The sequence below is a fragment of the Pelecanus crispus genome, chromosome 21 (assembly GCF_030463565.1).
Source record: "Pelecanus crispus isolate bPelCri1 chromosome 21, bPelCri1.pri, whole genome shotgun sequence".
In the NCBI taxonomy this organism is placed as follows: domain Eukaryota; kingdom Metazoa; phylum Chordata; class Aves; order Pelecaniformes; family Pelecanidae; genus Pelecanus; species Pelecanus crispus.
Window position 1 is genome coordinate 5,097,506 of NC_134663.1, and position 13,175 is coordinate 5,110,680.

Consider the following 13,175-nt stretch of genomic DNA (forward strand, 5'->3'; position numbering starts at 1 on the left):
CTCTTCCTCCTCCCTCCCTCCTTCCTCATCCCTCCTTCCCTCCATCCCTCCCTCCCCGCCTCCTTCCTCCTCCCTTCCTCATCCCTCCTTCCTCCGCCCTCTTCCTCCTCCCTCCTTCCTCATCCCTCCCTCCCTCCTTCCTCCGCCCTCCCTCCCTCTTCCCTCCCTTTTTCCTCCATCCTTCCTTCCCCTCCTTCCCTTCCTCCCTCCTTTCTCCCTCCTTTCTCCCTCCCTCCCTTCTTCCTCCATCCCCGCTCCTCCATCCTTCCTTCCCTCTCTCCTCCCTCCCTCCTTCCTTCATCCCTCCATCCTTCCCTCCTTTCTCCCTTCCTTCTCCCTCCCTTGTTCCTCCTTCCTTCCCTTCCTTCCTCCTTCCTCTTTCCTTCCTCCATCCTTCATCCCTCCATCCTCCATCCTCCCTCCATCCCTCCCTCTCTCCCTCCCTTCCTCCTCCCTCCCTCCCTTCCTTCATCCCTCCATCCTCCCCTCCCTTCTCCCTCCCTTTTCCCTCCCTTTTTCCTCCATCCTTCCCTTCCTTCCCTCCCTTCCTCCTTCCTCCTCCCTCCCTTCCTTCATCCCTCCATCCTCCCCTCCCTTCTCCCTCCCTTTTTCCTCCATCCTTCCTCCTTCCCTTCCTTCCCTCCCTGCATCCCTCCATCCTCCCCTCCCTTCTCCCTCCCTTTTCCCTCCATCTTTCCCTTCCTTCCGCCCGTCCTTCCCTCCCTCCCTCTCCCCTCCCTCCTTCCCCCCTCCATCCTCCCCTCCCTCTCCCCCTCTCCCCCCCGGCGGGCGCAGGACCCCCCACCCAGCACCCCTCTCCTCCTGCTCCCCCCCGCAGGGCTGACCCACGGCCATGGGGCTGGCCGCCGGCACGCCGGGCAGGACGGGCAGCTGCCTGCGTGCGGCGGGCAGGCGGGCGTAGCGGCGGGCACCGCGCCATGGAGCCGGCGGGCACCCCCCCTACCACCGCCCCCGCCGGGGTCCTGGCGGCGCAGGACGCCATCGTCTTCTCGGGGGCGGGTGCCGAAGGGGTGACCCCCCCCGCCCCGGCACCCACCATGGCACCCGCCGCGGCACCCACCATGGCACCCGCCGCGGCGCCCGCCGGCGCCGACGTCTTCTGGGCTAGCCTGGTGCAAGCCCAGCTGTGCGTCTGGGAGCTGCAGGGAGCCATTGAGGGGCAACCGGACGGCAACCGCGACCCAGCGCCGCCGGAGAGCTGGCACCGCGGCCACGGGGCCACGGCCGGGAGCGCGGCCACGGCGCCGAGCATCTCACAGCAGCGGCGGCACGGTCCCGGGTCTACGGAGGAGAGCATCTCGCCCAAGTTCATGCCCACGGATGGGACCATCTTCCATGAGCACCAAGGCCAAGGATCCGCATATGAGAACATCTTCGACATGGCCATGGGTGGGAGCATCTCCCATGAGCACCATGGCCACATGCCTACAGATCGGAGCGTCTCGCCCAAGTTCATGCCCACCGATGGGAGCATCTCGCCCAAGTTCATGCCCACCGATGAGAGCATCTCGCCCAAGTTCATGCCCACAGATGAGAGCATCTTGCCCAAGTTCATGCCCACGGGTGGAAGCATCTCGCCCAAGTTCATGCCCACCGATGGGAACATCTCACCCAAGCTCATGCCCACGGATGAGAGCATCTTCCATGAGCACCAAGGCCAAGGATCCGCATATGAGAACATCTTCAACATGTCCATGGGTGGGAGCATCTCCCATGAGCACCATGGCCACGTGCCTACAGATCGGAGTGTCTCGCCCAAGCTCCCGCCCACGGGTGGGAGCATCTCGCCCAAGTTCATGCCCATGGGTGGGAGCATCTCGCCTAAGTTCCTGCCCACCCATGGGAGCATCTCGCCCAAGTTCATGCCCACAGATGAGAGCATCTTCCATGAGCACCAAGGCCGAGGACGTCTCGCCCAAGTTCATGCCCATGGATGAGACTGTCTTCCATGAGCACCAAGGCAGTGGATCCACACACAAGAGCATCTTCCACGTGTCTACAGATGGGAGCATCTCACCCATGGATAAGAACATCTCACCCACGTCCATCCCCATGGATAAGAACACCTCGCCCGAGTCCATGCCCACAGATGAGAGCATCTTCCATGAGCACCAAGGCTATCGATCCACATATGAGAACATCTTCCATGTGTCTACAGGTGGGAGCATCTCACCCACATCCATCCCCATGGATAAGAACATCTCACCCAAGTTCACGCCCATCGATAAGACCACCTCGCCCGAGTCCATGCCCACGGATGAGAGCATCTTCCATGAACACCAAGGCCATCGATCCACATACGAGAGCATCTTCCATGTGTCTACAGGTGGGAGCGTCTTGCACGAGCACGTGCCAACAGATGGGACCATCTCATCCAAGTCCATGCCCGTGGATGGGAGCGTCTCGCATGAGCACCGAGGCTGGGGATTCGCATATGAGAGCGTCTCGCACGTGCCCATGGGTGGGAGCAACTCAAACGAGCACCGTGGCCACGTGCCTACAGATGGGAGCATCTCTCCCACGTCCGTGTCCATGGATGGGAGTGTCTCCCCCATGTCCATGCCCATGGATGAGACCACCTTGCAGGAGCACGTGCCGGTAGACGGGACCATAGCGCCCAAGTCCATGCCCACAGATACGACCATCTTGCCCAAGGCCATGCCCATGGATGGGACCATCTCACAGGAGAACATGACCATGGATGCAACCATCTTGCCCAAGGCCATGACCATGGATGCAACCATCTCACCCACATCTGTGCCCATGGATGTGACCATCTTGCCCAAAGCCATGACCGTGGATGGGACCATCTCGCAGGAGAACAAGCCCATGGATGCAACCATCTCACCCACGTCTGTGCCCATGGATGCGACCATCTTCCCCAAAGCCATGACCATGGATGGGACCATCTTGCCCAAGGCCGTGACCATGGATGCGGCCATCTTGCCCAATGCCGTGCCCATGGATGGGACCGTCTCTCAGGAGAACATGCCCATGGATGAAACCATCTCACCCACGTCTGTGCCCATGGATGCAACCATCTTACCCAAGACCAAGCCCATGGATGGGACCATCTCGCCCAAGTTCATGACCACGGATGGGCCCACCTCACCCGAGCACCGGGACCCCGAATGCAGCGAGGAGGAAGAGGAGGATGACGGCGAAGACGACAGTGGCTGCTCCTCCCGGGAGGACGACACCGAGGAAGAGGAGGATGTGGAGGAGGAGGAGCCCCACTTCCACACCAACCCCCTCTTCCAGAGCCAGGTGCTGGCACCCATGGGTGCCCGCCAGGTGCCCATCTACCGGCCCCACATCGCCGCCCTGCAGCCGCTGCTCATCACCGAGGGGGACGAGGCCACGGGGGGCACCGGGGAGGGACGGGGGTGTCCCCCCCCCCGCCTGCCCCCCTCCCCCCTTTTGGGTGCCGCCTGGTAGGAGGGGACGTCGACAGCGCCGCGGAGCGGGGTGAGTGCGGGGACCCCCCCTAGCCGTGGGGGTTTGTTTTTGGGGGGCACTGATGCTGATGGGGACACCCCCCCCCACCCCACTGTGTCTTCTCCCCCCTGCCCCCCCAGGACCCTCCCGATCCCCAGGCCTGGTGCTCTCTGACCTCCTGGATCTGCCCCCCGGATCTGGGGACCCCCCCCAGCCCCCTACGGCTGCAGCCAGAATGGGGGTGCCGGGACCCCCCCAAACCCCCAACCCCTCCGGAGCTTATCCCGGGGGGGGGTGACCGGGACCCCCCCAGCCCCGGTTGCCCCCCAGGTGCGGCCTCAGGAGGGGGAGACCCAGATCTGCCGCTCCCCTGGCCCCCGCCCCCCCCAAAACCACCCCTGGGAGGGGGGTACCAGCCCCCCACCAGGCCCTCGGCCCCCCCACATTTGCCCCAGGGGAGGGGGGTACCAGACCCCCCCGATGCCCCCCGATTTGCCCCAAAGAAGGGGGTGCCCGCCCCCAGCCCCCCCCCCCAGCCCCCCATATCAGCCCATGGCAGGGGTGGTACCCAGCCCCCCCCCCAAACCCCCTGCCCCCCCTGAGGTCCCACTCAGGCACCCCCCCCACGCCTCTGACAACCCCTAGACCCCCCCCAGACCCCCCCCCAGCCCCCCCATGTCAGCCCATGGCAGGGGGGTACCAGCCCCCCCCCGCAACCCTCCCAGCCCCCCCTGGATCCCCCCCAACCTCCCCCCAAAACCCTGACCCCCCTGGGTCGCCCCCAGCCCCCCCCCCAGCTCCCTGTATCAGCCCATGGCAGGGGGGTACCCAGCCCCCCCCCATCCCCCTGACCCCCCTGGATCCTCCCCAGCCCCCCCCCCAGCCCCCCATATCAGCCCATGGCAGGGGGGTACCCCAGCTCCCCCCCAACCTGCAGCCCCCCCTGGGTCCCCCCCCCAGCCCCCCCCCAAAACCCTGACCCCCCCTGGGTCCCCCGCCCCCAGGCCCCCCCCACACCTCTGACCCCCCTAGATCCCCCTCAGCCCCCCCCCCAGCCCCCCCTATCAGCCCATGGCAGTGGGGTACCAGCCCCCCCCCAGCCTGCAGCCCCCCCTGGCTCCACCCCAGCCCCCCTCCCCGCCATCCCCCCAGCCTCCACGGGGTTCCCCGGCACCGGGGGTTCCGGGGGGGTGCGGGGGGGGCCCCCCCCTGCCGGGACACGGCCGTGCTCGGCTGCCGGCATCCCCAGGCGCTTCCTGCCCGGGGGGGGAAGTGGCGCAGGGCCCTCCCCCCGTCACCCCGCCACCGCACCCCGCCATGGAGGAGCTGCCCCCCGAGACGGGCGAGGAGCCCCCCGCCGGAACCCCCCGCCAGCACCCATGGGGTGAGGGACGCCGGCCACGTGGCCTCCCCAGCACCCCCGGGCCCACGTGGGCGTCCCCCCCCCCCCCGGCTCCATCCTCCCAAATCCCGTCCCACAGCTCTGTCTGCCCCACAGCCCCCCCCGTCTTGTCCTTCTGCCCCCCCAAACCCCCTCCCGGGACCCCTGCAACCCTGCCCCGACACCTGTCTGTGCCCCCTGACCCCCCGTCTGTCTGTCTGTCCCGCCCCCCCCAGGCACCCACATGTCCCCCAGACCCCTGTCCGTCCCCCCCCGCCCCAGCCCCACATCTGTCCGTCTGCCCCCCCCATTCCCCATCGCCCCCCCAGCGCCCTGCCTGCTCCCCCCCAACCCCCCCCACCCCCCAAATCCTGTCCATCCATCCGCCCCCCCAGACTTCCATCTGTCTGTCCACACCCCCATTCACCCCCAAATCCCCCCCCAGCCCCTCCATTCCCCCCCCCAAATCTCCCCCCATCCCCTCCCAGAGCCGCACCAAGCAATTGGGCAGAGTTAAGGGGATCCCCCCCTCGTGCTGGCTGACCCCCCCCAAATCCTGTCTGTTCTGTCCGTCTGTCCGCCAACCACCCCCCCAGCCCCCCTCCATCCCCCCTGACCCCCTCAGCCCCCCCGGCCCCCCCCCCCCAAATCCCCCCAGTTCCCCCCCCCAGTGTCCCCCCCATCCCCTCCCAGATCTGTACCAGCCAGTTGGGCAGAGTTAAGGGGATCCCCCCACTTAGTGCTGTCTGACCTCCCCAAATCCTGTCTGTTCTGTCCGTCTGTCCCCCAACCACCTCCCCAGCTCCCCTCCATCCCCCTCCACCCCCCAGCCTCCCCAAATCCCCCCTCAAAACCCCCTAACCCCCCCCCATTCCCCCCCAAATCCCCCCCATCCCCCCTCCCAGCACCACACCAAGCAATTGGGCAGAGTTAAGGGGATCTCCCCCCTTAGTGCTGGCTGACCCCCCCAAACCCTGTCTGTTCTGTCCGTCTGTCCCCCAACCACCCCCCCAGCTCCCCCCCATCCCCCCTCCACCCCCCCCCAAAATCCCCCCAAAGCCCCCCAGCGCCCCCATTCCCCCCCAAATCTCCCCCCAATCCCCCCATCCCCTCCCAGATCCACACCAAGCAATTGGGCAGAGTTAAGGGTACCCCCCCCTTGTGCTGGCTGACCCCCCCAAACCCTGTCTGTTCTGTCCGTCTTGTCCCCCCAACCACCCCCCCAGCTCCCCTCCATCCCCCCTCCACCACCCCAAATCCCCCCCAAACCCCCCCAGCCCCCCCCATTCCCCCTCCAATCCCCCCCCAATCCCCCCCAGATCCACACCAAGCAATTGGGCAGAGTTAAGGGGATCCCCCCCTCGTGCTGGCTGACCCCCCCAAACCCTGTCTGTTCTGTCCGTCTGTCCCCCCAACCACCTCCCCAGCCCCCCTCCATCCCCCTCCACCCCCCCCAAATCCCCCCCCAGCCCCCCTCCATCCCCCCTCCACCCCCCCCAAATCCCCCCCAATCCCCCCCCCAGATCCACACCAACCAATTGGACAGAGTTAAGGGGGACCCCCCCCCCCCCCCCGACTCTGGCACCTCCCGACCCCCTCCCTCGTCCCCCCCAGGTGCCCCCCCGGGGGGGTCAGCGGTGCCAAACGGGGGACAGGGGCTTGCGGGGGGAGGCGCAGCGTTTTGGCCGCTCGCCTCTTCCACCTCGACGGCTTCAAGAGGTCCCAGGTGGCCGCGTTCCTCCGCAAGAAGTAAGGATGGGGGGGGGGTGGGGGGCACACACACCCACTTTTGGGCTGGGGGGGGGTCCTCTGGGGTTGGGGACCCCCCCTGAAACTCGTGTCCCCCCGCCCCAGCAAACGAGTTCAGCGGGATGGTGGCCCAGGAGTACCTGGATTTCTTCCAGTTCGGTGGGCAGACACTGGACCAGGCGCTCAGGTAGTGATGGGGGGGGGGGGGGGGGCTTTTGGGGGGGGCCAAAGGTACACCCCCCCAAATTGATAGCGTGGCTGGGAGGGGCTGGAGGGGAGAGACGGGGCTGTGGGAGCTGGAGGGAGGAGAATTTGGGGTGTTTCAGGGCTGGGGGGGGCAGATTTGGGGTGTTTTTTGGGGGTGTTTTGGGGGCTGTTGTTGTCCAGGGGGGCAGATTTGGGGTGATGGAGGGTCTGGGGGGGGCAGATTTGGGGTGATGGAGGGTCTGGGGGGGGCAGATTTGGGGGTGTTTTGGGGGCTGTTGTTGTCCAGGGGGGCAGATTTGGGGTGATGGAGGGTCCAGGGGGGGCAGATTTGGGGTGTTCTGGGGATCTAGGGGAGGCAGATGCAGGGTGTTTCAGGGCTGAGGGGGGCAAATTTGGGGTATTTTAGAGTCCGGGGGGCAGGTTTGGTGTATTTTGAGGCCAGAAGGAGCAGATTTGGGTATTTTGGGGCTGGAGGGGGGCAGATTTGGGGGCTCTCGGCCTCACTTGGGGCCCAGGAGGGAAACTTGGGGTCCATTGGGGTCTACGGAGGCAGATTTGGGGGCTGCCAGCTGGGGGGGGGCAGATGTGGGGCCATTTGGAGCCCATCGGGGTGCTGGGAGGCTCCTTTGGGCTCTTTGGGGTCCGGGGGGCGGGGGGGGTTGGGGTCTGTACGGGGGGGGGGGGCAGATTTGGGGTCTGGGGGGAGTGGATTATAGGGGCGGGGGGGGGCAGCCAGCAGCCGAGATGAGTTGGGGGTCCTAGGGTGGTTTTTTGGGGGGCCCCCCCAGGTCCTTCCTGCAGGCGCTGGTGCTGACGGGCGAGACGCAGGAGCGCGAGCGCATCCTCGGCCACTTCTCCCGGCGTTACCATCGCTGCAACCCCGGCGCCTTCCCCTCCCCGGGTGAGACCCTGCGAGGCGGGGGGGAGCACCCCCAGCACCCCCATACACCCCCAGACCCCCCATACACCCCCAGCACCCCCATACACCCCCAGACCCCCCCATACACCCCCAAATCCCCCCATACACCCCCAGACCCCCACACACACCCCCAACCCCCCCATATACCCCCAATGCCCCCATACACCCCCAGACCCCCGCATACACCCCCAAATCCCCTCATACACCCCCAGACCCCACCATACACCCCAAATCCCCCCACACCCCCCCATACTCCCAAACCCCCCCATACACCCCCAGACCCCCCCATACACCCCCAAATCCCCCCAGACCCCCCCCCACACCCCCAACCCCCCCACACACACCCCCCAGATCCCCCCATACACCCCCAAATCCTCCCAGACCCCCCCCCACACCCAACCATCCCATACACCCCCAGATCCCCCCATACACCCCCAAATCCCCCCATACACCCCCAGACCCCCCCCCATACACCCCCAACCCCACGCCGTGCCTCAGTTTCCCCCGCCCCCAGCCCCCTCCCAGTGCTATGGGGCACCCCCAGCTGCACCCATGGGGGGGGTCATGGTGATGGGTGCCCTCACTTCGGGGGGGACCCCCCCACCCTGACACCCCCCACGCCCCCCCCAGACGCTGTGCACTCCCTGACCTGCGCCATCATGCTGCTCAACACCGACCTCCACGGACAGGTGAGGAAAGAGGGGGGGGACCCCCCCCCAAAATCCAAGCCCTGCATGTGTTTAGGGCGCTTCGGGGGGAGTAGGGGGGTATAAAATGGTGGGGGGGGACACCCACGACACCCACGCACCCACCCCGCTCCCGCAGCGCCTCGGCCGTGCCATGACCAGCGCCGAATTCGTGGCCAACCTCAGCGGGATGATGGATGGGCAGGATTTCCCCAGGGAGCAGCTGAAGGTATTTTGGGGGGGGGGGGGGGGGTCTGTGAGGCTGGAAAAGTGGGGGGGGCACCCCCCTGGACCCCCCACCCCACCCCATGAACCCCCCTTTCCCCTCCCCCCCAGGCTCTCTACAGCTCCATCCGCAGCGAGAAGCTGGCGTGGGCAGCGTGAGTACGGGGTCGTGGGGTGGGGTGGGGGGAGATTTGGGGTGGGGGGCACCCCGTGACGCTGAGCACCCCGTAGGGATGAGGAGGAGGAGGAGGAGGAAGAAGCGGGAGGCGGGGGCAGCCTGGGCCCCCCCGGCCATAAGAAGAGCAACCCCTTTTTGGACCTGCCCGGGGGGGCTGGGGCCCTCATCTACCGCCGGGGCTGGCTGGCCAGGAAGGTGCTGGCCGAGGCTGACGGCAAGAAAAGTGAGGGGGGGGACCGGAGGCAGGATTTGGGGTGGTTTGGGGGCAGGTGAGGGGTTTTGGGAGGGTCCAGGGGGGAATTTGGGGTGGTTTGGGGTCCAGGGAGGCAGATTTGGGGTGGTTTGGGGGCAGGTGAGGGGTTTTGGGAGGGTCCAGGGGGGAATTTGGGGTGGTTTGGGGTCCAGGGAGGCAGATTTGGGGTGGTTTGGGGGCAGATGAGGGGTTTTTGGGAGGGTCCAGGGGGGAATTTGGGGTGGTTTGGGGTCCAGGGAGGCAGATTTGGGGTGGTTTGGGGGCAGGTGGGGGATTTTGGGGGGTCCATGGGGGGGATTTGGGGTGGTTTGGGGGGCAGGTGGGGGGTTTTGGGGGGCTCAGGGGGTGGGATTTGGGGGTGTGTTGGGGTCTAGGGGGGTAGAGTTGGGGTGGTTTGGGTCCAAGAGGGCAGATTTGGGGTGGTTTGGGGGCATGTTGGGGGTTTTGGGGGGTCCATGGCAGGGATTTGGGGTGGTTTGGGGTCCAGGGGGGCAGATTTGGGGTGGTTTGGGGGCAGGTGGGGGGTTTTGGGGGATCCATGGGGGGGATTTGGTGTGGTTTGGGGGCATGTTGGGGGTTTTGGGGGGTTCATGGCAGGGATTTGGGGTGGTTTGGGGTCCAGGGGGGCAGATTTGGGGTGGTTTGGGGGCAGGTGGGGGGTTTTGGGGGGCCCGGGGGGGCATTTGGGGTGGTTTGGGGTTCTGGGGGAGGATGGATGCAGCGCCATTTGGGGTCCATCGGGGTCCCAGTGGGGGGCAACGCCAGGCTCTGTTGGAGCTGGGGGGGGCGCACAGCTTTGGGGGTGACTTTTGGGGTCCAACCATGCCCCCCAACCTCTTCCCCCCCACCCCACAGCGCCGTGGGGCAGACGAGGCTGGAAAGCCTTCCAGGCCGTGCTAAAGGGAACGGTCCTCTACTTCCTCAAACCTGGGGGGGCGAACGGGGGTCCCCCGCCGTCCCCCCGAGCCGGGACCCTTCCCGGACCCCCAAGAAGAGGAAGGACCCGAGGCCGAGGAGCCCTTGGGGGTCCACCACGCCTTGGCCGAGCGCGCCAGCAAATACACCAAGCGCCCCAACGTCTTCCGCCTGCAGACGGCCGACTGGCGCGTCTTCCTCTTCCAAGCCCCGTGAGTAACCCCTGCCCCGGGGGGACGAAGGTGTCCCCGAGGGTGATGACATCACCTGTGACCTCATCCGTTCGCGCTAGGACGCCGGAGGAGATGTCCTCCTGGATCTCCCGCATCAATTTGGTGGCCGCCCTCTTCTCCTCGCCCCCCTTTCCCGCCGCCGTTGGTTCCCAGCGCCGCTTCGTCCGCCCCATCCTCCCCGCCGCCCCCAGCCGCAGCCCCCCGGTGAGCCCCCGCTGCCGGGAGGGGTGAGGGGGTGGGTGCCCACCCATGGGTGCCCACCATCGCCCGCCCCAACCTTCTCCCCACGGGCAGGAGGAGCAGCACCGCTCCCACGAGGCGTGGATGGAGCGGGTGGTACAGGAGCTCTTCGAGCATCAACGCAACCTCCCCGAGAAGCGGGGGCGAGCCCGCGACCTGGACGAGTACCGCCTGAAGAAGGAGTATCTCCTCTACGAGGTGGGGCCGATCAATTCCCCATTCATGCAATTATACGGGACACCCAGGGGCGTGGGGGACACGGGGACGTCCCCGTGGTGGGGGCTCGTCCCCATCCTTACCTTCCCCATGGTGGAGACGTCGCTATGGGGGACATGGGGTCATCCCCGTGGTGGCGGCTCATCTCCATCGCTATCTTCCCCACGGCAGAGATGCTGCTGTAGGACGTGGGGTACACCGGGGACACAGGGCTGTCCCCATGGTGGTGGCTCGTCTCCAGCCTTCCCCATTGCAGATGCTGCTGTGGGACATGGGGGACACAGGGGACACGGGAACATCCCCATGGTGGTGGCTCATCTCCATCCCTACCTTCCCCGTGGCAGAGACGCTGCTATTAGGGGACACTGGGAACATGGGGACATCCCCATGGCGGTGGCTCATCTCCATCCTTACCTTCCCCATGGCAGAGACGCTGCTGTGGGACATGGGGGACACCAGGGACACGGGGACGTCCCCAGGGTGGTTGGTCGTCTCCATCCTTATCTTCCCCGTGGCAGAGATGCTGCTGTGGGATATGGGGGACACAGGGGACACGGGGACGTGGGGGACACAGGGGACACGAGGATGTCCCCATGGTGGTGGCTCGTCTCCATCCTTACCTTCCCTGTGGCAGACGCTGCTATGGGACATGGGGGACACCAGGGACACGGGGATGTCCCCATGGTGGTGGCTCGTCTCCATCCTTACCTTCCCCATGGCAGAGACGCTGCTGTGGGACATGGGGGACACCAGGGACACAGGGGACACCGGTGACATGGTGACATCCCCATGGCAATGGCTCATCTCCAGCCTTACCTTCCCCATGGCAGATGCTGATGGGGGACGTGGGGGACACAGGGGACACCAGTGACACAGGGACGTCCCCATGGTGGTGGCTCATCTCCAGCCTTACCTTCTCCATGGCAGAGACGCTGCTGTGGGACATGGGGGACAACAGGGACATGGGGGACACAGGGAACACTGGGACGTCCCCATGGCCAGTGGCTTGTCTCCAGCCTTACCTTCCCCATGGCAGAGATGCTGCTGTGGGACACGGGGGACACAGGGGACATGGGGACGTCCCCATGGTGGTGGCTCATCTCCATGCTTACCCTTCTTCATGGCAGAGATGCTGCTGTGGGACATGGGGGACATCAGGGACATGGGGACGTGGGGGACACGGGGACACAGGGGACACGGGTGACACGGGGATGTCCCCATGGTGGTGGCTCATCTCCATCCTTACCTTTCCCATGGCAGAGATGCTGCTGTGGGACATGGGGGACATCAGGGACATGGGGACGTGGGGGACACGGGGACACAGGGGACACGGGTGACACGGGGATGTCCCCATGGTGGTGGCTCATCTCCAGCCTTACCTTCCCCATGGCAGAGACGCTGCTGTGGGACATGGGGGACACGGGGGACACGGGTGACACGGGGACGTCCCCGTGGCGGTGGCTCATCTCCTTCCCTTCCCCGTGGCAGAGGCGTCGCTACGAGACCTACGTGCAGGTGCTGGAGACGTGGATCGGCGCCGGCGCCCAGGACCTGGAGGGGTGGGAAGCCCAAGCGGGGCCGGCGGTGGCCCCCCCGGACCCCCCCACCCTGACCAAAGCCCACTCCAGCCCCTCGCTGGTCCCCGAGCCCCCCAGCGTCCCCACCGTCCGCGTCAAGAGGAACATCTCCGAGCGCCGGACGGTGAGGAAGATCGTCCCCAAACGCAACAAGAACCTGCTGTGATGGACACGGGGGGGACGTGGGGACACTGGGGGGGACGTGGGGACATTTGGGGGGGACGTGGGGACACTGACCCCGGTACGAGGTTCCTTCGGGCACCGCCAGTATTGAGCCAAGCTGGGGGAGGCTGGGGGGGGGGGCTTGGGATCAAGGATGGGGACACTCAGGGACAACCCCCCCCCCAAAAAAAAAAAAAAAAAAAGGGGATGGGGGGGTCGCAGCCCCCTCCCCGGCATCGCCCCCTCCCCGTGCCCGCTGCCTGCTGCTCGCCGTCGTGCAATAAAGGTGCGTGTCCCACCGCTGCCACCCCTGTGTCCCCAAATCGCCCGGGGGGGGGGGGGGGGGACGACACAGGCACCCACCCCCTGTGTCCCCAAATCACCCAGGGAGGGGAGGGGGGGGGACAGGCACCCACCCCCTGTGTCCCCAAGTCGCCCGGGGCAAAGGGGGGGGACAGGTACCCATTCCCCGTGTCCCCAAATCACCCAGGGAGGGGAGGGGGGGGACAGGCACCCCCCCCCCCGTGTCCCAAATCACCCAGGGAGGGGAGGGGGGGACAGGCACCCACCCCCTGTGTCCCCAAGTCGCCCGGGGCAAAGGGGGGGGGACAGGTACCCATTCCCCGTGTCCCCAAATCACCCAGGGAGGGGAGGGGGGGGGACAGGCACCCACCCCCTGTGTCCCCAAATCACCCGGGGGGGGGGGGGGGGGACAGGCACCCCCCCGTGTCCCCAAATCACCCAGGGAGGGCAGGGGGACACAGACACCCACCCC

At 66.7% G+C, this 13,175-nt stretch overlaps 1 protein-coding gene across 1 annotated transcript; it reads left to right on the forward strand.

Annotated features, from left to right (window-relative positions):
* Positions 1–2,040: 2,040 nt before the first annotated feature.
* LOC142595589 (uncharacterized) lies at positions 2,041–12,404 on the forward strand. Its single transcript, XM_075724206.1, is given in 14 exon segments — positions 2,041–3,378; positions 6,160–6,170; positions 6,455–6,606; positions 6,695–6,776; positions 7,585–7,697; positions 8,346–8,404; positions 8,541–8,630; positions 8,738–8,781; positions 8,858–9,027; positions 9,913–10,002; positions 10,052–10,184; positions 10,265–10,409; positions 10,500–10,643; positions 12,150–12,404. Coding segments are annotated over 14 exon segments (2,826 nt in total).
* Positions 12,405–13,175: the final 771 nt, after the last annotated feature.